A 27,048-nucleotide genomic window follows, 5' to 3' on the forward strand; every position below is an offset into this window, starting at 1 on the left:
CTGTGGAACATGTTTATTTTTTATGTTTTTCGGGTCATCTTCTTAAAAAGTGTCCTTACCGCAACGTTACAATAACATTCATTTTATACATTTTTCTTTAGTAATTTCTATAACATTTTTTATATATTTAAATAGCTTTTTTTAATTTGATGCAGTTTTGTAAATACTGATAAAAAAAAAATACAAAATAGGGAATTTCATGTTTTTTTCTATGCCATGTAAAAAATGTACTGTAACCTTAGATGTCAATTGTTTCCATACACACAAAATATAATATAATTAACTTTTTATGACAGATGTTGCAATTTCAATGTGTTAATCATCTTAACTTAAGTGTAAAAATATTTTTTTGAAAATGAAAATGTGAAATAAAATGAAAATAGACCAGTGCTGCGGTAATGACATCTTGTGTTGGTAAGGACACAATGTTTAATGCCACAAAATCAAAAACAGGCTACTGTAGAGAACAACAGTAAAAGAACCAGAAAACAAAAGGTATTGCATGTGTAAAAGATAGTAGCAGTTTTGCAGTAAATAACTATTTTAATTAACTCTTAACTCTTTTAACTGCTTCAAAAATATTGTCTCCTAAAGTTGATGTTGGACTAACATTAATAATATACTAAACTAACACAAACCCATAACACTAACAGCATCTCACCATAACATTACATTTTTGTACCATACCCAATTATTTCTCATTTCAGACTGAGAAGTAATCTCATTGCAACATTTAGGCTTTTGGTACATGTACAGGTAACTAATTAAAACGAGAACAGAGTTCCTTCCAAACTGAGTCGGTAAGATTCATGTGTCTTGATGTCACTGGTTGTGGTTCTGGCACAAGCCCAACGACATTCTCATTAGTGTACCAGATCACATCATCCTTCATTGGCCAAAAAAACCTATTGGCCCCAACCCTGTGCATTGTTTTGACCAAAGCACAACTTTGAGTATCAACATCTTGGATGATGCCTGGATATGGGTCATTGTCATACACAACGACACACAATTTACCAATCACTGACATCAGAAATGGTTTTAATCGCATTGACTTCCTGGGATGACAGATAATGCTGATGGAGGACTCCTGTGGAAGGCTCAGATGCACAAGCAAAGGTGACGCACTGTGGGCTGAAGCAGGTGCATGGATCTGGGTTTCTGCAGAAGCAGCTCAGCACTCTCCACATGATTTGCCCAGAGACTGATGTGTGGATCTGAAAAATATAATATTTTGGCTACTTGGTAGAATATTCTGCACAATTCTCAAACATCTTAGCCACAGGACAGAGTCAATAATTATAATGTCTACTGAAAGTATTTGTTGACATCCATCTATAAAATTAATAGTTATTCAAAATATTCATTACATTTAATGATGCAGCATTATTACATACCTGATGGATCTTCATGGTGCCTTTAACTGTCTGCAGATCATCAGCAGGGATCTTTCCACCTCTGATATTTCCTCATCTTCGACATTGAAGAGTGTCACAGATGACTTGACCTCAGAAAGCTTCTCATACAATTTGGCCCCATTCTGTATGTCCACCCCCTTTGCCATTAGGGCATCTGCCGTCCTCTTTACTGCTGCACCCACACCATCTGCAGGTCCCTTGCCATGGCCTGCTTCAAGGAAATTCCATGTTACTCGTTTGAATCCCATCTTGAAGGGCTCTGTTGACAGAAAGAAGAAGTTATTCTTGGACCGATACTGTGTGGTTGGTCCATCACTGACCAAGTGAAGTACTTTTATGCATGGGTATTTCTCCTGCAGATGGTGCAGAACAGGTCTGAGATGTGCCCATATGGCAGAAGGGTCATGGCGGAAAGAGGATGACAGAGTGCAATATGAAGACTGTGCTCCTTTGGTGTAGGCCACAACTGTGTGTAGGCTCACCTGTTGATGAGAATCCCCAAAGTGTACAGCCTGTATTTCACTTGCATATTTACAGAGGTAGTTTTCTGCAAAATCAACATGCAGTACCATCTCATGTTCGGTCAGATTCTCCTTCAGCTCTCTCAAGGTAGCATACTGGTGCTTGATGTTGTATATGTGCCGTCCTATTTTTGCCTGCAGCATGTCGGAGAAGTCATCATTGAGGCTTTTAATGGTTCCATAAACCTTGTCCTTTGTTGTTAAATGGACAGTGAATTTCTCTGTCCTGCCATCTTTTGTTTTTTTCTCTCTCTCCTCCACTTTGTTTTGCCACTGATACCACCACGTCTGACTCTCTTCTTCAAATGGCAGATTTTGCACTGCTTTATTCTTGCAAATTGAGCATTCCCTGTACATGCACTCTTTTGATGGAGTACAACATATGGACAGCATCAAGTCTTTAACCTTGCTAGTCAGCAATACACTTTGCTGGAAAAGCCTGTCCGCCATGAACTGTGCATTTTCACACAGTTTACAGAGACATGTTTCCCTGTCTTTGAATGATGGATGTACAACCCAAAATGGTTTTCTCTTGCAAAATTCAGTGTAGGAGATTTTGATGTTTGGGTTCTCTGCTTTGAACTTTAGGTGTAGATTCTTAAGTGAATCAGAGAGTAGGCGCTTCTGGATTTTCAGTTGCTTCCTAGTTATTGTATCCCTTTTTCCTGTGGTGGCCCTGCTGTTGTCATCCCTTTCAAGAAAATGTGCCAATGTTATTTCATCTGCATTGGTGATCACATTTGATTGTTGTTTCCTGTGATATTCCAGAGAGCTTGGCCTCTTTTGATTGGCTCTCATCATCTTTTGTGAAAACCCAAACTCTTGGTGTGCATATTTCCCGAGCCGATATTTCTTAATGATCTTTCCTGCAATCACTTTTGAAAGGATCTGCTTCTCCTTGGGGTTGGTCAGTGACTTGTTACCCTTTTTTAGCTCTGACATAATGACATTATGAAACAGTAAGACCCGTTTAATTTGGTGTTGGGATGTGCAAATCTGGTGGCGAACTTTGGTTTGAGGTGAATCTGTTGGGGACAGTTTTTTTGAAAGCCTGAAACAACGCTTCCTGTATTTTTCCACTGAGGCCACTGCCTTCTTTAGCTTGTACTTTGCATCTCTGAGTTCGCAGTACATCTTTGATTGACTCTTTTTTACTTTTTTACGCCCCCTCTTAAAAGCAGCTTCCACATTAGGTGAAGGTTCGAGTGGAGCAGCAAGTACGTCTTCATCAGATGGGGATATTGGTGGTGTGTTTGTTGATACAAACTTATTTGAGGCATTCAGTACTTTTTGTTTTGCCCTCTGTTTTTTTTAATTTATCCTCCACTGCCTTCTTTTCAGGTTTTTCTCTCTTTTTGTTAGCTGGGAGACAGTTTTTATCTGCCCACTTTCCTTTCTCTTTTTGTAGCGCTCTTTTTCCTTCTGCAGATAGTCTGCATATCTCTCTGGGTCTTTTTTCATTTCCTCTCTGCATTTTTTTGATCGTATTGTTGATAAATTTGGTGTCATCTAGGGTTAAAAAATGGCATGTTTATATAATATATACATACTAATATATACTTCAGAACTAATAACATACTGAATGTTTGTAATTTAATATACAGTAAGCCTTGAATTTGTCTCTACCGCAACACAAGGTCTTTACCGCAACACCTAAATTTGCTGCGGTAAAGACATGTTGCGGGAATGACATTTTTGCTAATATTTTAGCTAATTGGCAGCTAGCAAGGCCTACCACATTAGTTTTGACTCTTAGCATCTTAATATACATGAATTCAACAGTAATATACATTTATTTTTAAAATGTAGTTCAAAATACACAATTATTAAGCTGAATGGTAAGGACGCACAATAAATACTAGAGCAGAAAAGATGATGTTTACCTTATTTTTTTGGTATTTTGTGAGTGAGGTAGTGTGGTGGCCCAGTCTGTCAGCAATGTGCTCAAGTGATAATTTCTGTTTCCATAGAAACTAGACTTGTTTGTGTTCGATAAAATTTCAAAATAAAAGCTTTTTTTCATTGTTGCGTTAAGGACTCAAAAGTGTGGGACAGGCACATTTAGTTAAAAAAATCATAAAAATGGTCAGTAAATAATACAAAGAATTTTAAGATGCTGTAAATTAATCTGTATATTAAACAATTCCATTTGAAGTAATTTCATATTGTAAAAGAATGAGCTAATTTTAAGTATCTCAACATTGAAACCACGGGTGTGGGACATGAGCAAAAATGGTGTTTGGACCTATAAATGCTTCATAATTTTACATTAAATCATATTATTTATTCATTATTTTTTATGTCAAGGTGTGTATTGACACTACGTTTATATTTATGAAACATCAAATGACAAATTTTAACATAAATCTAAAATTTCACTCCTGGGACTTAAAAGTGCCCGTAGTTGCAGAAACACCCATATATATATATATATATATATATATATATATATATATATATATATGTGTGTGTGTGTGTGTGTGTGTGTGTAATTAATCGATTTGACAGCACTAGTATTTAAAAACTATAAACATTCTCAAATTTAACTAGTTGTCTCTGACTTTTTGACCCTAGTCTCGGACTTCTAACTACAGTCTTCACTTGTGATATTTCTTATGATATTTACGTGTGACATTTAAACAAGGTTTAATTTCAATTCTCATTTATGAGATCACATTCATGTCAAACAGTTTAACATTTAATTTCAAACAGTTTAATTTCTCTTGTTTATTACACATTTTACTTTTTAGTTCACTTTAGTTGAACTAAAAAGTCCACTCACTGCCCACTGTCAGAGTGTTATAGAACTCTGCATAACAGTGAGGAATACTCCCATTGGTGCACAGGGTGAGTAGGTCTTTATTCTTTAAGGCACTGATCCCTGGAGGACTTTCATACAATGAGCTGGGGTGTGTGGTTCTGGTGCCTCTTGTTGCCTGTTGTGCCACCGTCAGTTTTCGGAAGGTTGGGGCGGTGAAATCATACTTGAAGAAGATTGTGTTTGATTCATCTTTCGTGTAGCAGAACCATTTAATCTTCTGCCAATGAACTGATTGTCCCTCCTCATCTTTTGTTCTGTTTTTGAGTATGTGGTTGGAGAGGGACTTGAAGTCCAGAATGTCCTTGTGTTCAAGTTCATGTACACTGTATGGGTCGTTCCATCTTGCCATTCTCACAAGTGTGTAGTAGCCATCAGGGGAGTAAATAGAAACTTTTCTTGCAGTTTCCACTGCAGCATGCACACTAGCACACTCCATCTGGCTGTGACCAGACTCCATGTATTTATGGTCAATAGTGGAGAGGGGCAGCAAGCTGACAGCACGCAGGCACATCGTGCTAAAGGCAGCATTCCTGTTCTGTCCACCACAAGTATCTGAATAAAGAACTGCATGTTTTAAATGTGGACTAAGTTCTTTAAGGTACTTGTAAACACGTGCTAATTTCTGAAGATCCACGGCCGCCTTCCCCCTCATGCCACATGTAACACTTGACCTCTTTACTGTCTAATTCATACACAGTGAGGTTGTATGCACTTAGCTTGCGTGAGTAGAACAGGCTACTTATGTTGCTCCAGGGAGTGGTCAACACTTGTTCCAAGTCAAAAGTGAATCCCCTGGAGTAGTGGGATTCAAGTTTTGGGAAAGAATTGATATGCTCTCGTATTTTATCTTTGCTACTCTCAGGGACTTTGTTTTGAGGTGCATGCCGCCCTTTCTTGCTTGGAGGGGTAATTTCCAATTTACTAGAGGTATGGCCGCCTGCAGACCGTGCAAATTTCTCTGACACATCAAGGGTCTTCAAAAAAAAAGTCCTTGCATACCCTACTCTGTCTTCCCTCTGAGATTAAATAATACTCAAATGTATAATTTCCTCTTGAGATTGTTTCCCTGTTTCTTTTCTCTCTTTTGACAACATGATTGACAATGAAGTCTTTCTGCCTCGCTGCATCTCCCATCTCCCAATAATATTCAAATACTTTGTCCCTCACTTCCTCAGGGAAGTTTTCATTGCATTTGTAGCAACAGGAGGCACAGTTCTTCTCCCTCATCCTCCTTCTTGGGACCTGAATGCCATGTGAATTCATGTAGCTTTGGCCAGAATTTCTTAACCTCTTGCGTTTGTTCTTTTACAGTTGTCAACATTTCTCTGTCTTTTTCTCCCTCTTTGTGTGTTGGCATCCTCCTCCTGTCCATTGTCTGCCTCTCCTTCCTGAACAACTTCAAGCTCAATAACTGTCTCACTCCCTATAGCTTCTTCTGTCTCTGTGTGTCCCTCATCAATTGCATGATCTCTCGCCCTGTCTATCTCTCTCCCTCCATTTTGTGCTGTTTCCATGTGTCTCTCTCTCCAATCTCCTCATCTCTCTCCCTCATCTCATGTGGTTGTGTCCCTAAACAATTAATATTTACCAGTATCCTATATTGGTAGTACTGTTTATAAAATATGATATATATATATATATATATATACATAAAAGTTGAATGTTAACTAAAGAAGGTAAAGTGAAGAAATGAGCTGAGTGAAAAGAGTGACAAAAGGTGATTTATTTTGATGTTGGTGACAAAGTGATGTGATGAGACAGACAAATTAATGTGAATTAATGCGTTAAAAGCAACTGTTGTGCTAAAATTGACTTGTTGTGCATTAAAATAAAGATATCTGCAGAGGAGCAGTGAAAGAGCAGACGCGACTCTCCCGTTTCTATCATTTTATCCTGTTTTACAAGTTGCAGTAATCTGTTAGGTGGGCCTACTGAGCCTGGACCTGCAACAGATTCTTGATGATAACATACCATTATCCTACATGAACTGAATGATTAAGGGTTAAATTAGGTTATGCTTAATGTTCAAAAAGTGCAAGTCAGAACTCACTTTCTCCATCATGTGCTGTCTCCATGTTTCCCTTAAGCCGATCTCTCCCCTTCACCTCATGCGGCTCTGTCCCTTTATGATTTACATACAGTATGTATTAATATCCTACATGAATTCCCTGAATCTAGTAGTTCAAGGTTAGAGTTAAGTTGATTGCGAATGTTCAAAAGAATATTCGGTAACACTTTATAATAACTGCACACTATTAATCATTAGTTAATCATTAGTAAACAGTTAATTCATAATTTATAAAGCATTAATAGACATTAATAAGCAGTTTATAAATGCAGCTATATATGCTTTATTCTTGATTTAAAAGCATATCTATAATGTGTTTAATAATTGTATTGTCATACTTTATTAATGATCAATTTATCATTTCTAAATGAAGTATAGCATTATTTACAAACTAGTTATTTAGGAGTTGCCAGTGATTCATAAGATCACTTAGAAATTGTAAGTAGATGCAGGTAGTTATAAAGCATTTAGTAGTGGTCAGTTAAAGGTGCATTAAGCAAGATTCTGAGTTTTTGCAGAACTATGCCACCTCTGGCGGCAAGCGAAACTGCAGCCAGAGATGTGCACGCTCACTAGACAAAAGTTTTATTTTTTTATCTTACGTGGAGTTTGCGTTGGTGTTTGAAATGAACTACAAGCAGGTCTCTTACAATCCATCTTCTACGGAGAATGCCGGCGAATACACAAACCTGCCAGACATAGCTATGTGAGCGTGCCGTGAACGCGCATGACGTCACGCCCAGTCTAAAATTCCGGCCCGAATTCCTCTTATTTATTTTACTGTACAGGATTATAGAGACAATCTCAGTGATCAGAGAAGGGCTCATTCAGCCCATCAGGCAATTGTTTAAGCATGTATGGGTTAGAAAACGGGTATTTTTAACATGAAAAGTTGCTTAATGCACCTTTAACTATTTTTTTTTTTTTTGCTCAGTTATCATCTAAACAGAAAAAAGGAAACAAACACAACACAGTGATACAGAACATAGAAATATTAACACCCTTTAAATCTCCTTTGTAAATGCTTTATAAGGCATAACTAGTCCTCACTTTAGATGAGCTCACAAAAATAGTTCACTGACCACTACTAAATGTTTTATAACTACCTGAATTAACCCTTAATTACAGTAGAAATACATGTTAATAAATCATTTATTAACACACCAAGTAACTATTACTATATGTCTGAATAATCAGATGTATGAATGTACATTTAAATAGTTTATTAATCATTTACTTACAATTTCTAAGTGACTCCTAAATAACTCATAAATAATTGGTATAATAATGCAATACTTCATTTAGAAATGATAAATTGATCATTAATAAAGTATGAAAATACATTTATTAACACATTATAGATTTGCTTGTAAATCAAGTATAAAGCATTTATAGCTGTATAAACTGCTTATTAATGTATATTAATGTTTTATAAAGGATGAATTAACTGTTTTCTAATGCTTAACTAATGATTAATAGCATGCAGTTATTATAAAGTGTTATCGAATAGTCTATGCCAGAATATTAGGCTACTTTAAATCACAGTTAGCCAGATTAGACCAAGACAGAGGTATTAGCATGCTAGACTAGGCTAAAAAGGCTAGACTATCAATGCATGTGTCTTACCTCCAACACTCAAGTGAGGAGCAGCATACAAAAACATCTCTTCATCTTTCACTTCTTCACAAGATTCATCCATTTGCTTCATTATATTCATCAAAATTTGTTCTGCCTCAGACAGTTCCATGTGTGCAACATGCGTGTCAGCCATTTTAGCTAGTGCTGTTTAGGGGCACCACCCACTTACTCCCTTCTGGCTCTGAAAAATACTGTAGGCTCTTGTATTGTTCAGAGCTAGAAGGGCGTAAGTGGACTTGCACCCTTCTGGCTCCAAACAATGTGTAGGCCATACATGTATTTTTTAGAGCCAGAAGGGCGTAAGTGGACATACGCCCCTCTGGCTCCAAACAATGCTCAAACTTTTGTGTTAGGTCTTTGTTGTTTTGTTGCTTTATTCAATACAGGTTGATTTCTGATGCGTCTTTTTGGCACAATTAGAAAGAGCTCATCAAGACCTTTAATTTGATATACAGAACTCATTTTCGCCCAAAATGCCACTTATGCCCCTCTGGTTCCAAGCCCTCGACAGACAGCCTACAGAGGTCCCGTCAAATAAGTTACAGGTGGGATCTGTTTTATATTTTCATGAGTTTGATGCATTTTTATCAATCCTGGCATCAAAATATAAAACAGATCCCACCTGTAACTTATTTGATAGGACCTCTGTAGGCTGTCTGTGTTCAATGCATTAATAGGACATAATTTATAATTACAGTGTTTTTCTTAGGTAAAACTAACAATGTGCCATGTGCAGGAAACATAGCCTAGCATATATTGATGAACATTACAGCTGTTAAGTATGCATCATTAGCCTTAAAACTACAGGACCACGGACAGCTCCATTTTACTGGTTTAACCCTCTGAGGTCTGAGCTGTTTTCTGGGCCCTGGAGGTGTTCTGACATGCTCTGACATTTCTGGTTATTTCTGTTTCTTGTGACATTTTCATGGCTAAAGTCTAATTACACTGTATTCAGCACAAACTCTGCTACAATAATATATCAGCAGCATGTATGTAAAAGTTTGTAGTTTTGAGATAATGACATTTATGCGTGGTTTGTGAAAATACAAAAAAAAATTCTCACTGAAATAAGGCCATGAAAACCATACTGATTATTTCTTCACAAGACTTTTGAAAATTGTATCACGTAGCCTAGAATATTTGATCTAAAACAATGTGAAAATCACCCTGACTGCTCATTCAGATAAGACAATATATTGATTTAAAAATTTTACAACGTGTTTTGTGTGAATAAGCCTTATGCGAGAGCTCATTAATATGTATGGATTTTCTCACCTGAGAAAGACAAAGACACTCCCCTAACGGCCCTATTAGGAGCTATCAGGCCCTGTCATTCTGAGCAACCTTGCACAATACTGTAAATGAGGAGATTTAAAAAATAATGGCTTTTAAATTGTTTGGATTTATTTACAACACAGCATCGTCCAAAGATACACAACAAGTGCCAAAAAGCTCTTATTGAAAACAATGATCCAAAGACAGAGACCTTTGTGCCATTCCTAAAAACATTGTACATACCTTTAATTTCCAAGGTGTTTGATTTTCACTCTACCATGTATAGAGACTCATGTGAATGTTGGAGTCAGCAGGACTCATCAGTGTCATCTGGGCCCTGAAAAAAAAAGTGAACATACTGATATCAAGAGAAAAGCCTGCACGATTTTGGGAATAAATTTTAGATTTTTCTGGTTAAAATTGCTTTTTAAAATTCACAGAACACACACACACACACACACACACACACACACACACACACAAATGTTTCCAACAAGATATAATGAACAGTGAACACCAGGTTTGTTGTGCCTTGTAGGCATAAGCTATGCGCAGTGCTGGATAAAATAATAATAACCTATAACAGTATAAATCTTCCAAAAGATTTCAGTAACAACTAAGCTAGAGAAAAATATATTGATTATCATGTTACTTCAAATGTTTCCATTCGTTATGACGATATGAAATGAGATAATAGTAAAAACATGAAGCTGTTTGCTTTTCAAACGCTATCGCGATTCAAAATATGATGATACATTCAAATGCGATCACGATCCAAAATAAGATACATTCGCGCTCAAATATAAAACATTATGGTTACCATATACATATCTACATTTGAGCAGATATCCACAAACACAGTAACAGTAAACACGGGTCTAAATATTATAATATTCACCATCTAGCAACAGTTCAACTGCAATGTGAAATTTATGCAACAATAGCAAACTAATATGTAAGAATTTCTTACCTTATCATTCTTGTCTTCAAATATCGTTCTTCTTCTTCTGATGTAAATCCAATGTAAGCTCAGGCACGTCTTTCAAACTCAACGAAAAGTGAAGTGAAGTGTTTTGTTGTTGAGGTAATGAGGGCGATCGCGTTCCATGTGGAGATTTGCATGTGAATATCTTTTGCGCGAGTGGGCGTGGTAAATTAAAAAATAATTAGGAAGCGTTTGAGAAGCTGGACATCTTGTTGGTTTTATACAAATTACTTAAACAGAGAATATTTGTTTTCGTTTTGAATCCGATCATTAAAAAGTACACACTTAAATGTTTATAAAGGTGTATGGCTCATAAATGTGTGACAAGTATTCGCTGAGTTTTGTTTCAGTTTATAGACGTGCTCAAGAAAAAAAAGTTCACCGCGACGGAGAGGCAGAACGCACACCCTGTTTATTTTCTTTATTTTACAAAAGCACAATGTTTTGATTTGATTGTAAGTGGACACACACAAAAGTAGAAATATCACAGATTCTTTTTTTATATTTCTTTTTTCTGTATGACCATAAATGACGGAGAAATTTAAGTTTATAGTGCTACAATGTGGAGAAAATGCAGCAAAACGCGCCGACGCGTTTGTCGACCTCAGGGGGTTAACAAACTTTAGAACACAAGAAGAACAGAACGCACGTGTGTATCTGGGCTGTTTCGTTCAGAAAGCACAGACTGGCAAGATTTGACTTTCCCTCTGACATGAAGCCCAGAAATGTTTTAATCCTGTACACCTTTCCGCTGACATTCTCCTTCATTTTGTATGAAGGGTCGGGGCCTTCCATATGCCTTCTGTATTCCTCAAAGAGCTCATCTGCACTCAAAGAAGAAAGAGGAAAGCAAAGAAACTGTTAGCACAGGCACAGCATTTCACAAAACATTTCACACATTTTTTATTTTATTTTTACAAAACATTTCTCAAAACAAATGTTTAAAACCATGCAAATGTTATACTCATTCAGGACCACCATATGGTCCGGGTAGTGCGGTGGACTTCCCCCCCCTGAATGCTGGCTTGAGGTTGGTTTCTCTGTGCCGGAGTGCCCGGGGGACGGAGGATGGCTGGGTGATGGAGGGCGGTTGGGTGTCGGAGGTTTCCTCATGGGTGGAGGGCGGTATGCCGGGAGACTCAGGAGAGGGCTCGCCAGGGGCCCCACTCTCTTCCTCTTGCCCAAGAGAGGAGAGCAGTTTTTTTGTTACCTGCTGGAGTCTGGCCGCACCCTTGGATGTCGGCCTCCTGTCCAGCACCCGGTACCGTCGAGTAACACTTTTGAGGGCATCAGACAGAGTGGCGACCTGCTGGTTGAGATCCGAAATCTGTGCCCTCATCTTTGCTACCCAGCGGTTACAGGCAGCATTGGTGCACTCCTCGGCCTCCTCATCCAACGGCATCGTAGCATGTAGTTCAGCTTCCAAATCAAGTGTGGAGACCATGGGCACCTCCGGGTTAGATGCCCTCAGTGCACTCAGTTGTTCCAGCACTTTTCTGCGCTTGCTGACCATCACTCCTGGCTGTCTCCGAGAGCTCGATGTGAGACTTGATGTGCCGGTCCAAGCGAGAAGTTTCTTTACTACAGCCTAGCATCAAACAGCGTCCTTGATGGACATTAACCCGTCCGGACTCCAGTGAGAACAAAAACTTTTTCTCTTCTTTGTTTTGTACATTATGAGTCACTTTCAGGTGCTGGCCTAGTCGCGCATACATGCGACAGTAATGCGGGCACGATTCAACAGGCATTGTTAGATTGATGCTGCAGATTCAGGATGAACTGCAAATGAACGAAAGACTCGGAAGGTAAAGTAATTATTTATGTTCCCTGTAAATTATTTTTGACTGCATTATGATGATTTCTTAATTCAGAATATGATCAAGATTGCATAGGTGGATGTGTTCGGGGAATTTGCCTGTTAAAAGTTAACATTTAAAGCCCCTTAAATGAATAAAATGACTCGAAAAAAGATTTGTTCATTTTGATGAATGAAGAGAGTCAGTAAAATGATCCGAACTTCCCATCACTAGGATCTAGAGAGTTGTGTCATGTCAAACTCTGAACACAGGACTTGTCGCATGAGTTCCCTCAGCAAAGATCAGCAGTGGATCCTTCCAGCATCATGAATGTGATTTCTTTGACATGCAGGCACCCGATGCGGAGCGTCAGAGAGGGAGAGAAGTGCCGAATTCAACCCCTGCCCAGCGGTTTTCCTTGGATGGTGTAGATTCTCAGATCCTGAGAGCAGAGTTTCTTGTGAATGTTCAGTTTTTGGAGAAGTTGGGTGGAGATGAAGTTCCCCACAGAACCTGAGTCAATGAGGGCTTGCGCTGAGACACAAACATAGGGGGTTAGGACATGCACCATAGTATGGGACAGATAATTTATTTGAGGTGGAAGTTGATTAGTACTCACCGCCGGGCGTGGTGGTCGAACGGGACAGGCTGTGATGACGTGACCTTCTCTCCCACAGTACAAGCACAGATGGTTCAGAATTCTTTGTTGATGCTCCGCATGGGTTAGGTGATAGGAATCCACCTGCATGGGTTTAGGTGCTAGAAGGGCGACTGATGGTGCCGAGGGCGGAGGTCATGCAGCGGAATTCGGAAGAGAGCAGGCGGTAAGACGTTGAGAAACTCGGATGTTTTTTTTAATGAATTTTTCAATTCCCATGGCGTCGTCATACACGACCATTATCTGACGGAAATCTGTGTTGAGTTCTTGACGGAAGTGAGAAGTGCAGTTTCATTCCAGCCACTAGCGGCCGCAAGAGTGCGAAACTGAAGAGTGTAAGTGCTGACAGAGTTTTTGGCTTGACGAAGGTTAAATAACTGGTCATGAACTGATAAATCTGATGCAGTTTGACCAAAAACTTCTTTGAAGTGGCTGAGGAAGGCTGAAAGTGAGGAGGTAACTAGGGCATTGGATTGCCACAGTGACTGAGCCCACTGTAACGCGTGTCCGGATAACAATGAGATGACAAAAGCCACTCTGGCACGGTCGTTGGTGAACTGAGACTGCATCTCAAATTATAGGGAACACTGTAGGAGGAATCCGCTGCAGTCCTCCGCCTCACCGGTGAATGTCGCTGGTCGGGCCATGGGACTAGCAGAGGCAGCGGATGAAGTAGTGGGTGAAGAGTGCTGGAGTGTCTGGCGTGCAGCGTGAATGACATCGGCGGGAATGGAAGACAGATGACGGATGACAGGATGCGGATGATCGGTGACGAAGCACAGAGAGGAATCTTCGAGGTAAATAGTAGAGTCTGAGAGTTCACGTATAGACAAGACCAGACAAAGAATTGAAGGGGAAGTGTCTCTTTATAGTGAGCATGGTAGATAATGTGCAGGTGCGGTGAATTAGAACTCCGGGGAGAGTGAAGGAGTGGGCGGAGCATGCTGATCTGGTGACTCCGTGACAACTACTTCCGGCGAGATTCTGAAGTGCGCATACGATGGACACTTCACTATCCCATGATGCCACGGGAGAGGAGTTGTCGTCGTTATATTTGAAAATGGTGGAAAACGGAGACGTGGCTGTTTTCAAGTGTAAGCACTTTATAAAACACATTTTGTTTCTTTGTGGTTAAATTGTATTTGTTTAACATCAATTGACTAAAAGTTTAAATAATGTAAATCGAGGGTACAATTTTGTAAATTGGCTGCAATATGACAATTTTATCATTATTATTACCGAACAGAACGAGCTAATGCCTGTCAGCTAACTAAGTTAACACTGGTGCTCTTTTTTTCTGAAAAAAATTTCTGTTTTGAATTTCTAAAAATCACAGCTTCATCTGAACGATATGGAACTTGGTGACTTTTATGGCATTAGGTATGTGAACACACAAAAAAATTGAGGTCATGATCCAAGCATTCTAAATGGTCGTACAAAAAAAATAGTACCTTTGGTGCTCTTCAGTCAAAAATGACCGACCATAGGAAATGAATAGGAAATTCACAAAAATTCACCAAATTTTTTTGTACATACAATCTACAAATTGCACACAATGCTAAAAAAAGTACACAGGAGTAAAGGGGTGACACTCTAAAACATCAAGAGTGTGATATTGATATTGGCACATCCACTCACACACACAGACACACACACACAAATGAACTGTAACACAGTTGACAGGCTGACAGTTAGATCAAAGGTTGCTGGCCAGATCAAAGGGTGAGATTCTGCACTAGCAACCTTCAGTCCAATCCCAGTATCTGTAAACAAAAACAAAAACCTGATTGGGTATGTGTGGGTTTAGATGTTGCCACTTTGAGCCCTGTCATTTCAGTCTGCAAAATGGCACAAAGGTACACTCCTGAGGAGACCCTGGAATACCTGCTTAGGTCAAGTGATGAAGAAGAAAATGCTGCCTCAGACGGATGATACCTCTGAAGAAGAGGATTGTACAGAGTTTGAGCCAGATTTGGAGTCAGAGGAGGAAGATTTGGATGAGGAAGCCCCTGTTACCTTCACATCGAGGAATGGAGAAATAATGTGGAGTTCATCTCCTCCTCCACAAACACAAGGAAGAGCACGGGCAGAGGAGGTCCTCAGGCAAACCCCTGGATCAACCAGGTTTGCGTGTGCACGAGTGGAGTACATTAGGTCAGCATTTGAATTATTTTTTACAAATTCCATTCAAAACATTCTGCTGGAGATGACCAATTTAGAGGGACGAAGAGTGTATGGAAATGAGTGGAATGATATTGTGCTGGAAGAAATGCAAGCACTTTTGGGCCTTCTCATTCTTGCTGGCGTTTGCAAATCCAACAATGAGGCAACAAGGAGCTTGTGGGATATTGTGATGGAGAGGGCAGTTTTTCGGGCCACCATGCTATTGAAAATGTTTCACAAACTAAAGAGTAGTCATATTTGGTGACAAAACAACACGACATGTGAGAAGACAAAATGACAAGCTGGCACCTATACGAGACATCCGGGGAAAATGGGTGGAGAGACTGCATCTGATGTTCAATCCTGACGTCAATGTGACTGTGTATGAGTGCCTGGTTCCATTCAAGGGGCCGTGCCCTTTCAGGCAATATATACCAAGCAAGCCTGGAAAATATGGCATCAAGGTCTGGGCTGCCTGTGATGCCAAAACCAGCTACTTCTGGAATATGCAGGTATATACAGGCAAACTGGCACAGCCTGAACGAAACCTGGGAAAGAGAGTTGTCCTTGAAATGACACATGGCCTGCAAGGAAATATTGTCACATGTGACAATTTCTTTACCTCACATGCTCTTGGCACAGAGCTGCTTCAAAAAAAAATTAAGAATGCTGGGAACAGTGCGCAGGAACAAGCCAGAGCTTCCAGACGCGTTGACAAATTCTAGAGGCAGAGCTCGATTTTCATTAATTTTTCGATTTTCATCGATTATTATCATTTGATTATGATTATTATGATTGTAATTGTTAACTTCTATTCTAAGCTAAATAGCTCATAACGTGAATTGAACTGTCACTTGATGAGCAGATATACTAAATTTGTGTGTATGTGTGTGTGCAATATTCCAGAATGTTGCAACATATTCATGTAGGAGGAAGACTTATCGCTGGCCGATGGCACTCTTTTACAACATGCTTGATGTGTCTGCCTACAATGCATTCGTGCTTCGGAAGGAAATCAATCCCATGTGGAAACAGACTTCCCCAAATTGCAAGAGGAGTTTTTTTTTTTTTTGGAGGAGCTAGGGAGAGCACTGGTGTCCCCCTATGTAAAATCAGGCAGTATGGCCCATGTGCACAAAGCTCTCTGCTTCTCTTCAGAAAACTGCAGGAAGATGATGAAGCAGCTGGTCCCTCCACGGCAGGCCCCACCACTGCTCGCCTCTCCACGGCCGACCCCACCACTGCAGGCCCCACCACTGCTCGTCCCAAGATGCTTAGACTGTAAAAGATGCCTAGACTGCCTCCCAAGGGATGTCAAGACAACTTATGTTTGCAAGAAATACAAGCATCCTATTTGCAAAAGACACTGCGTTCAAATATGTCACCTCTGCTTCAATCCATAGGGTAGTTATCTTGAATTAGTACAGTATTTAGTATATAGTTATTATAGAAGTTGTTATATATAGTATATAATTAGAGTATATAATTATAAATAGTATATATAGCATAGTATGAATATAAATATTGTATATAGTTAGTATAGTAGTTTTTCTTATTTCATTCACTGTAGCTTGTTCATTATTGCTGTTTCCTTTATAACTGCTCACTGTTTTGTTACGGTTCACTGACTTTAACAAAAAATAGACATGTTCATTATCTTTATACTATAGAATATAGCATAAATATTGTATATAGTTAGTATAATAGTTTCACTTTTTTCATTTAACTAAAACTAACACTTTAAATCACTATTTCTAACAAAAAAACATTCATTCTACCTGTATTCATACTATATAGAACATACTTTTTTAACGGTCGCGAAGTACGTTCTAATTTAAATGTAGTACCTACTCACATAGTACACGATTTCAGACGCAGCTTATGCAACACAGGGGCCTCCACCTTTACACCCCTTACTGCTGATTGGCTACAAGTGTGTTTTGGTGCTCGGTCCGATCCACTTTCAACAGCATTTCTCAGAAATTGCTTACTGCACCTTTAAGTGACTTTGAACATAGCATGGTTGTTGATGTCAGACAAACTGGTCTGAGTATTACTGAAACTGCTGATCTACTGGGATTTTCACTCACAGACATCTCTGGGGTTTACAGAGAATGGCCCAAAATAGAGAAAATATCCAGTGACGGCAGTTCTGTGGGCGAAAATACCTTGTTGACATCTTTGAGTCATAAATTCAGTAAGTTGAACTAAAGTGTCTGTGTCTGTTGATTGTAGATCAAGCCGTAGTGGAAGAGTGAGAAAGACAGAACCCCAAAAGATGATAAGAAGAAAGAGGACCTCTAGATATTTTATACCTGCACATATCTGTCACTTCTCGTGTTTAGGGATAACTAAAAATACTGTAACAAATGCATTGCTAGTTATTGTTAGTAAATCCATTAACTAACATTAACTAATGGGACACTGTTGTATAGCATTACTGCAAATTCTATTTATAGCTGATTTGGAGGCCCTGGTAACTGAAAAGTGTTGTAATTTCACAAACAGCAGAGGGCGCAATAAACCCTAAATGATGATTATAATAAAATAAATGATGATTTTTTTTTATTCATTAAAACAAACTAAAGCGAACATCTGAGCCATTCATTATTTTGTGTTTAATTTAGAGAATGTGGCCTGTAACTAATCTGTTTTGAAGACTCAGATACTTGTTAACAATCACTTTTAAAACTTTCCCAATCTAAAGCATGTTCGAGGTGCACCTTTTTTTGCATGTATTTCTAAACCGTTTTAATCATCAGAGATTAATTAAGGGTCTAAAACTGATGTAGTAATGTCTTGACAAAAAATCTGAATCAAAATGCTCTTTAAAATACAGTATCATGAAAAAAATATTTTACTTTTTTTGCTGAGTTTATTTTGCATAATGTCTCAAAATATATATATTTTTTCATTCTTTTCTGGTGGTGATTCTCATTAGATTCTAATTAATGTAATACAATTTTTTGTTTGTTTGTTTTATATCAAAGATGAATGCATAGCTTATTCAACAATTACTAATGATTAAAAAAGTAGACACTTACATCTACAAGCAGCATCTTCAGTCACATGCTTTACTGAGGACAGCGACCCGCTGATGTGTGTCACTTTGCTCTGTTTCCAGCACTGAGGACAAACACAAACCATTGTGTGAGTCATTCTGTTGACCCGATCGTGTTTCAGTTCTGAAAAACATTTCTCTTAACCCAATTAACAAATCACTCTATCTTAACATGTTTAAATCTTGGTCTCGAGTCTATGGTGTCGGACTTGTCTCGGACTCGCTGGTATTTGGACTCGGACTTGTCTCAGTCTCGGCCACTGGTCTTGCCAAACATAGCTTTTGGTCTCGACCGAGTCCAGGTTTCTTTATTATGTTCCCAGTCGCGGTGACGTATGTGTGCTTACTGGGAACATCATAATATTGGAGGGAAAGTGAAACACTGGCAACTAGTGATGGGCATTTCGGCTCTTTTTTCTGTTAAATGTTTTAACTCGCTGAAAGTCCACCGCTAGTGCAACGTGAATATTCACATTTTTAATTGTCCATAACAACCCGAAACCTTGCCTGCTTGCCTTGCACATCTAATTAATGGGCAAAGTTTTCAGATTTTTCCTTCTTATTTTTTTTGTGTGGATGTTATTCAGCTTGTAGAAATTTAGCTCTTGCGTTCTTCTGAACATCTCGCTGAATGACATCTGAACATTGCCCAATGTAATTTCTGAGTCATATCACTCCATAATCTGCCTCTCTTTTAAATGCCTATTCCACGAGTGGTAGGCTACAATGACTGGCTGTTTTAAAATATAGCTAATATCGAAACAAAATAACCCATGCAGTCTCATCTACGGGACGTTTAGGCCTCCTTCAATAAGCTGGGCTCATAGCTTGCAGGTTTGCTAAGTGGCAAACTTTTTTTATTTGACTGATTCAACCGCCACCTGCCCGAATTTAATTAAAATATTATTTTTTGTCACGTCATCTGCCCGATATGCAGTTTATCCGCATCTCTAGTGTGTGTGTGTGTGTGTGTGTGTGTGTGTGTGTGTGTGTGTGTGTGTGTGTGTGAGTTGGCTCGGCCCTCCCTCATGCAGTTCAATTGGTTGACATCGCGTGTATGCAGGGGCGGCTGGCCAATAGAGGGCGCTAGGGCGCCACCCCCCCATGAGCAAATACCATAGACTCTAGGCAAATACATGTAAATACATAAATAAATCATATATAAAATTATCAATATTTGTGTGTTTGAGATAGTAAATGCACCTAGTATATGTGAAAAATATTATAGAAATCCAAAATGTCTGTTTTTTCTACACGTCCTGTCTAGATCTGTACACGTGATCAGCAGCTGGAGAAAGCGCCCCAGAAAGGCGGGTCTTTGGAGCAGTTTAGCCAATTGCTGATTTTAGATATAAATGTTTGACATAAACTGTAGCCAATCAGCGAGCTCAAATCTAGTCAGCTATGGGCGCTTCGCCTAGCGCCCCAAACTGCACGCGGCCGCGAGGCGCGAGCAATGGGCACGAACCACTACTAAAGTATCGAGTTTCATTCTATAGGGCGCCATTTTTACTGTATGATAAATTACAACGGCGAACAAAATGACTCCAGACGACTCTAACTCGATTCAATCTCTTGTCCAATATCCGTTTGAAAGACGAAGCTTAGTAAATAAACTCCGTGTGAAAGAGCTGGGCCCAGATCAACCAGATATTTCGATCAGACAACAGGCAAGTGATAACGGAAAGCAGTACGTGCGAGGCTTCTCACGCAGCTGGTATACCAGAAAGGCTTGGTTGGCTGGATGTTCTCATGCTAATGCCTTATTTTGCTTTCCGTGCATACTTTTCAAAAATACGGGGACAGATCCAGCATGGACAGTTACCGGAGTGAGGCATATGAAGCACTTGTCAGAGAAAGTAACGAAACACGAGAACACCAAGGTACACATGGATAATTCCGTCAAGCTAGCTGTACTGGGAAGGGTTAACATCGCGACGCAGCTTGATGAAGGCCACAGGGTTGCGGTGAGGAAACACAACGAGGAGGTGGATAAAAACCGGCACATCTTATCAAAAATAATTGACTGTGTGAAGTTTTGTGGGGCTTTTGAGCTGGCCTTGCGTGGGCATGACGAGACTGACACCTCGAACAATCCCGGCATTTTCAGGGGACTGGTGGACTTCGTTGCTTCACTCGACAGCGTGCTGGAGGAGCACCTCAAGACAGCCACCGTTTTTAAAGGTACGTCAAAGACCATACAAAATGAGTCATTAGACTGCATGCTGTCAGTGCTGAAGGATTACATTCTGGAGGAAGTCAAGAGCGCAGATTTCATCTCCATACAAGCTGATGAGACAACTGACATTTCCACCCACTGTCAGCTGGTGCTTGTGCTACGTTATTTAGACGGCAAAAACAACATACAAGTGCGGTTTTATGAGTTTATTTCGATCCAGAATGCCACGGCAGACACCATCGCTACAGCGCTTCTGGAGAGGCTAAGCGTCATAGTCCCAGATGGACAAAAAGCCAAACTTATCGGCCAAGCTTATGACGGAGCTAATGTAATGAGGGGAGCCACCGGCGGAGTGCAGCGCAAGGTGATGGATGTCCATGTAAACGCTCATTACGTCCACTGTTACGCGCATCAGTTAAATCTCATCATGCAGCAGGCAACGTCACACATTCCCAAAATCTGCACTTTTTTTTCCGATCTTGCAGGATTTTCTGCTTTCTTCTCCAGGTCACCCAAGCGAACCACCGTACTTGACCAAGTGGTTGCCCATAGACTTCCCAGAGCCTCTACAACACGTTGGAACTTCCACAGTCGCGCTGTAAACACCGTGTACGAACAAAGAGATGACCTCCTAAAGTGTTTTCAGACCATCAGAGATAATGGAAACTTTGATCCACTAACTGTCAGAGAGGCTGGGGGCTTTGTGAGGATGCTTGAAGACGAGTCTTTCTGTTTTTTTCTGGCACTGTTCCACAAAATCATGCCACATGTGGACATGCTGTTCAACCAGCTGCAGAAAAGGAACATCGACGCAGTTTTCATCAAATCACTTGTCCAGAAGTTTACAGACAGCGTGCAAACGATCAGGTAAATAACTTTATTTACGATTGGCTGATAAAACTTTTGTTAGAAATGTGATTTGCTTATTTCCAGATTTGTGTCTAAATGTGCCTAGTCATCCAACTGGATGATTATCATAAGCCCATTACAATTATATGCGTTTCAGTATTTTAAAAGCAAAGAGACTATTAGATTTGGATAATAATGAAGGTAAAGTAGTTATCAAAAACAGTTTCTAACAACAGGCTTATTCAGGTTACCAGGTCAATTTCTAGAAGGTTGTTATTAAATATTAACTTCTTGTCATTTAGAGACTATAATTTACACAGGACACATCAGAATGCATCCAGCTTAGAAATATAATAGAACAATGATAACAATGTAATATTATGTACATCACAGATGACTAGCTGATAGGCATAGTCCTTATGTGTGTGTATATGAGTCAGTGGATGTGCACTTGTTGGAGGTTAAGAAGTCTGATGACAGGTTAACAACTTAAACTATATTTTTGGACCAGGGCCTCTATTCCCTCTTTGTGTGGTGATGGTGCATCGGACCAGCAGCAGCCTATAAAGCGACGAAGGATACTGGGAACAGGAGAACAACAGAGGCTGGCTACAGAGGTAAGTTGAGATGTAACAGTCAGTGTTTCCTCTACAAAGATTTTTATTTCTGTGGTGGTATGTAGCTATGTAATAAAAAAATAAAACAAACCTTAGGATGGCATATTCCCACATCTGACTGATCGATTGATGGACCAGGTGGTCTAGAATTTATATTCTTGTTAGTTCAGTAGATTCAGGTTTATGACAAAGCAGTCACAAGCAGCAAAATAATAGCAGTTTTCATTGAAAAGAAATTCAGTGTGTAAAGAATTGTCACATGTGACAGAAAAAAAAGTGGTTTATATATTTAAATTAAACCTTGTTTTGTAACGGAAACCAATAGGGAACTAGTGAGGAGAAGTAAACGTAGTGTAAAGTGCAATTAGAAATAATGGTGTTAAAACCTTTAAAGGGATAGTTCACCCAAAAATGAAAATTGTGTCATTTACTCACCCTCAAGTTGTTTCAAACCTGTATGAATTTCTTTCTTCTGCTGAACACAAAGAAAGATATTTTGAAGAATGTCAGTAATCAGACTGTTGATGGACCCCATTGACTTCCATAGTTGGGGGAAAAAAAATACTATGGAAGTCAATGGGGTCCATCAACTGTCTGGTTACTGACATTTTTCAAAACATCTTTTTTTGTGTTCAGCAGAAGAAAGAAATTCATACAGGTTTGAAACAACTTGAGGGTGAGTAAATGATGACACAATTTTCATTTTTGGGTGAACTATCCCTTTAATATCATACTTGACTCGTTCAGTCAGAATCACTTTCATTAAAATGGCTTTATTGGAAATTTATGCTGATGAATCTTTTACAGGTATGTGATACCATCCTGACCCATGCCAAGGAGCGGTTCTCCTTCACCCAGCACCTCATCAGCGCAACACTGCTGCATGGAGAGCTCTTCCCACAACACTGTGTGAAGTTCCCTGACACAGCGCTTGAAACAACAGTGGAGGCATACCCCATGCTGAACAAGGCCAAGCTCAAAACAGAACTGTCCCTTATCTATGAGAACGACGAGTTCAAGGCTTGCAGTGGTGCAGTACCTCTGTACCAGTTTTTCATGGAGAACAACCTTCAGAGCACTTTCACAGAGACTGTCAGTCTTCTCAAGATCCTCATCACCACACACATGACTACAGCTGAGTCTGAGAGGTGCTCCTCTACTTTAAAGAGGATCAAGACTTTCCTGAGAAACACCATGACGCAGGATCGCCTGAATGCTCTGGCGATGCTCTCCATGGAGAAGAAACTTATCAGGGACATTCCTGACTTCAACAAAAGGGTCATTGAGAGGTTTGCCACTCAGAAGGAGAGAAGAGCAAAATTCCTGTACAAATGAGATCACACACACACACACACACACACACACACACACACACACACACACACACACTGTTTCTTTGTACATAGTAATTTTATAAATATAAATTGTCTTAAAGGGATACTCCACTGAAAAATGAAAATTCTGTCATCATATACTCACCCTCATGTTGTTTCAAACCTGTATGAATTTCTTTCTTCTGCTGAACAGAAAGTAAGATATTTAGAAGAATGTCAGTTGCCAGACAGTTTTAGATACCATTTACTTCCATAGTATTTTTTTTTTTTCTATGGAAGTCAATGGTATCTAAAACTGTCTGGTAACTGACATTCTTCTAAATATCTTACTTTCTGTTTAGCAGAAGAAAGAAATTCATAAAGGTTTGAAACAACATGAGGGTGAGTATCCCTTTAAAGGGATAGTTCACCCAAAAATGGTTCGGTACGTTTTCGATACAGCAAAAAGAAAGAAATGCCAGAGAAATTTTCTTTTTTTATCACCGGTATTCTTTTTTTCAAAAAGAAAAATGGTTTTACCATTTGTGGGTGAACTATCCCTTTAATATTATGTTTGTTATTTACTGTACATTTTGTGGAACATTTGTTTAAAATCACTCAAAATTGTTGCAGGTAATAGTTGTATTTAATCAGCTAATTAATCACTAAGTATTTTGTTAGAGTTAAATTTCAAATGCAAATAGAAAGTTTGTGCAATATGTTTGTTTTTGTGCAAAAATGCCTCAACCTTTTAATATTGGCATTAAATAATTACTTTTCACAGAGCACTGGTATCCTGGGTGGTTATTAACCCCCTGGGGTCGGCTATCGCGCCGGCGCGATAGGCTCGTTTTTTTCCGTATGAGTGCAAAAATAAAATAAAAAAAAATATTAATTTTTATCTTATATGCTTGTGTTATACATCAATCGATCCTGTTTAGTGTGTTTTTTTTTTGTGTATGCTCATAATAAAAACAAAGTGTTGTGCTTTTCGCCAAATAAAGAAAAATAAACATGATGCGAGTTCTGCTTACTCTCCGTCAGTGAAGTCAATTCTGAAACGCGTCCGAAAATGAACTGTAACTCAGCGAATACTCAGTCAAACAGGCATACAGTCACACAGGCATGAAGCTTGAATTCTCTTCTTTTAAATGAAGTAATTTTTATAAAAAACAAATATTCACAGTTTATATAATATGTATGTAAAGAGAGAGATGTCAGTCGTTCTCATCTCAGCTAATTAAGTTTTAATGTGACTCCGCCTACGGAGACCGCGCTATTCAAACGCAAATGTGAGGCGATCCATACAAACCTGTGAAACGCCCACATCCGCTGAATAAGGCCGGTGAAACACTGGATGCGTGGCGTAAGCGTCTCAGCTGCGTGGCGTGTCCGTTTTTATTTCGGCTCCCATGTTAACAGTTTAGAGTTTGCACACTGCCTGTGTGAGACGCGCGTCTCAGGCGTGGCACGAGCCGCGTGGAAAACGCGTGCATTCTAGAAATAGAACCGACGCCTATTTTTCACGCGACACGCAATCGTCTTGGAAGCGTTTCCATGCAAAATTGAATAGGAAAATCTGTTTATTTGTCATTTTGACACGAATACATATTAATAAATGTCCTTTTGATGTTTAAAACAAATTTCGTTTTGTATCAATTGTATCTTAATTTTAATAATTTTTTCATTAACAAATTTCCTGGATTTAACCCTCAGAAGGTCTTCCTTTCGGAGTCACACCCTGGGCCTTCCCGGTCAGAAGTGACCGGACACCTAAAAATGAAACTTCCTCCATCCCAGTAAAACCAATGCAATTTATTTTTGTTCTATATTATTTATTCTTTTTAATTTTGTATTTTGAGGGAATTTTATTGAATTTATTAATATTTATGCAATATTTATGGTCTATTTTTGCCATTATAAATAATAAAACAATTTATATATATATATATATGTTTTTTTATTTTTTTTTATTTAATGCAGTATTTTAGTTTAATATAGAGTCTAGGCCTTCAAAAAAAAAATGTTTTAAGCAGATTAGCACCATCTGGTGAGAGTATGGAGAGAAAGCGTAGAACCATGGTGTAACCACTAGATGGCATCTACAGTTCTCTATGGAGAGGCATGTGAATTCCCCAGCTGTTTATGGACACATTTACTTTTTTTTTTTTACAGAATTTGTAACAAAAAATGCAATTCATTCAATTATAACACTTTCTGTAAAATAATATATATTTTTTTTTTCTTCAATTTCCCATTCATTTTCTATGGGGGTCATTTTTGACCAAAGACCACAAATGTGACTATTTTTTTTACAACTACTTAGCATGCTCGGATCATGACCTCAATTTTTTTGTGTGTTCACATACCTAATGCCATAAAAGTCACCAAGTTTCGTAATATTCCGATGAAGCTGTGATTTTTAAAAATTCAAAACAGATTTTTTGTAATCAAAATTATTGGTGTGTATGTGTATAAAAGTGTGTTTGTATGTGTATGTGTGTGTGGGTGGGTGGGTGTGTCTTTTTTGCACTCTTGATGTTGTAGAGTGTCACCCCTTTACAGCTGTGTACTTTTTTTAGGATTGTGGCCGATTTGTAGATTGTACACACAAAAATTCGGAGAATTTTTTTTTTTTTTGTCAATTTCCCATTCATTTCCTATGGGTCGGTCATTTTTGACCAAAGGCCTGTAGTGTGACTATTTTTTTTACGGCCACTTAGCATGCTCGGATCATGACCCCAATTTTTTTTTTATTCACATACCTAATGCCATAAAAGTCACCAAGTTTCATAACTTTCCGATGAAGCTGTGATTTTTAGAAATTCAAAACAGAAAATGTTTCGGTCAGAAATTACCGAGGACCGTCTGAGGGTTAAAGTAAATATAGGCTAGCAATCACAACATAAGGTGCTTGAACTGGAGATCATCATGAACCAGACCGTAGCCTACTCGCCTCACATGTCTAATAAATGTGAAATATATTTACAGAAAGCTGGTTCTAAACAAAACCATCCAAAACACTAGCCTACTGCGAAGATCGCGAGTCATTAGCCTATCGTCAACTTCATCTTTGCCAGAAGTTAAATTTAAATCGCGTGTGTGAATGAATGATGATGTTTTAGCAAACTGTATTGCTACTGAGATGAGTAAAAATCGACTGAAATATGAATACATAGATAAAATGTAGGCCTATAATCATTTTTTTTTACAAAGAAAGAGTACACTTGAAATATTGTTGAAATTGTAATTATTGTTGTAATTGTAACCTTTTTAATAAAATAGCAAAACATATTTACAAGATAGATGTAAGCAAAATCTTAAATGGTCAATATAAGTCTTCTTCTAAATATATCTTTTGTCCTTGTATTGTGGCTCAGTCAGTTTCACACCTGAGTGAATGGCTCATCATTATGCAGAGTGGGTGGGACATTGTAATCTAAGGTGTAAACTACTCCTCCCCCTCGCATATTGGCTTTCCAAGCAAAACCTGTTTTACATCAATTTAAATCAATGTATGGTTTTATGTGAACGATAAAGCAAGACTATTTTCACATAATTTTGAAGAAAAAACACTAGGCGAGGACATCCATTTGTCAAGTCTTATTGACACATATTTACTATGTGTTTTGTGGCCTTATTTCAGAAATTTTATTTTTTATTTTTTTCAATAACCACGCATA

General features: G+C 38.7%; 2 protein-coding genes across 2 annotated transcripts in view; one reads left to right on the forward strand and one right to left on the reverse strand.

The window, feature by feature from the left end:
- Positions 1–27,048, reverse strand: part of LOC307157382 (uncharacterized protein) — a 388,998-nt gene that overhangs the window by 333,834 nt on the left and 28,116 nt on the right. The window lies entirely within an intron of this gene.
- LOC307157640 (zinc finger MYM-type protein 1-like) lies at positions 20,297–23,387 on the forward strand (the record flags this gene model as incomplete). The annotated part of the gene is made up of 3 exons (XM_079869567.1): positions 20,297–21,453; positions 21,947–22,052; positions 22,860–23,387. 3 exons carry the CDS (start codon positions 20,297–20,299, stop codon positions 23,385–23,387), a joined length of 1,791 nt encoding a protein of 596 aa, XP_079725693.1.

This window comes from Squalius cephalus (genome assembly GCF_949319135.1).
Source record: "Squalius cephalus genome assembly, chromosome: 4".
NCBI classification, from domain to species: Eukaryota; Metazoa; Chordata; class Actinopteri; order Cypriniformes; family Leuciscidae; genus Squalius; species Squalius cephalus.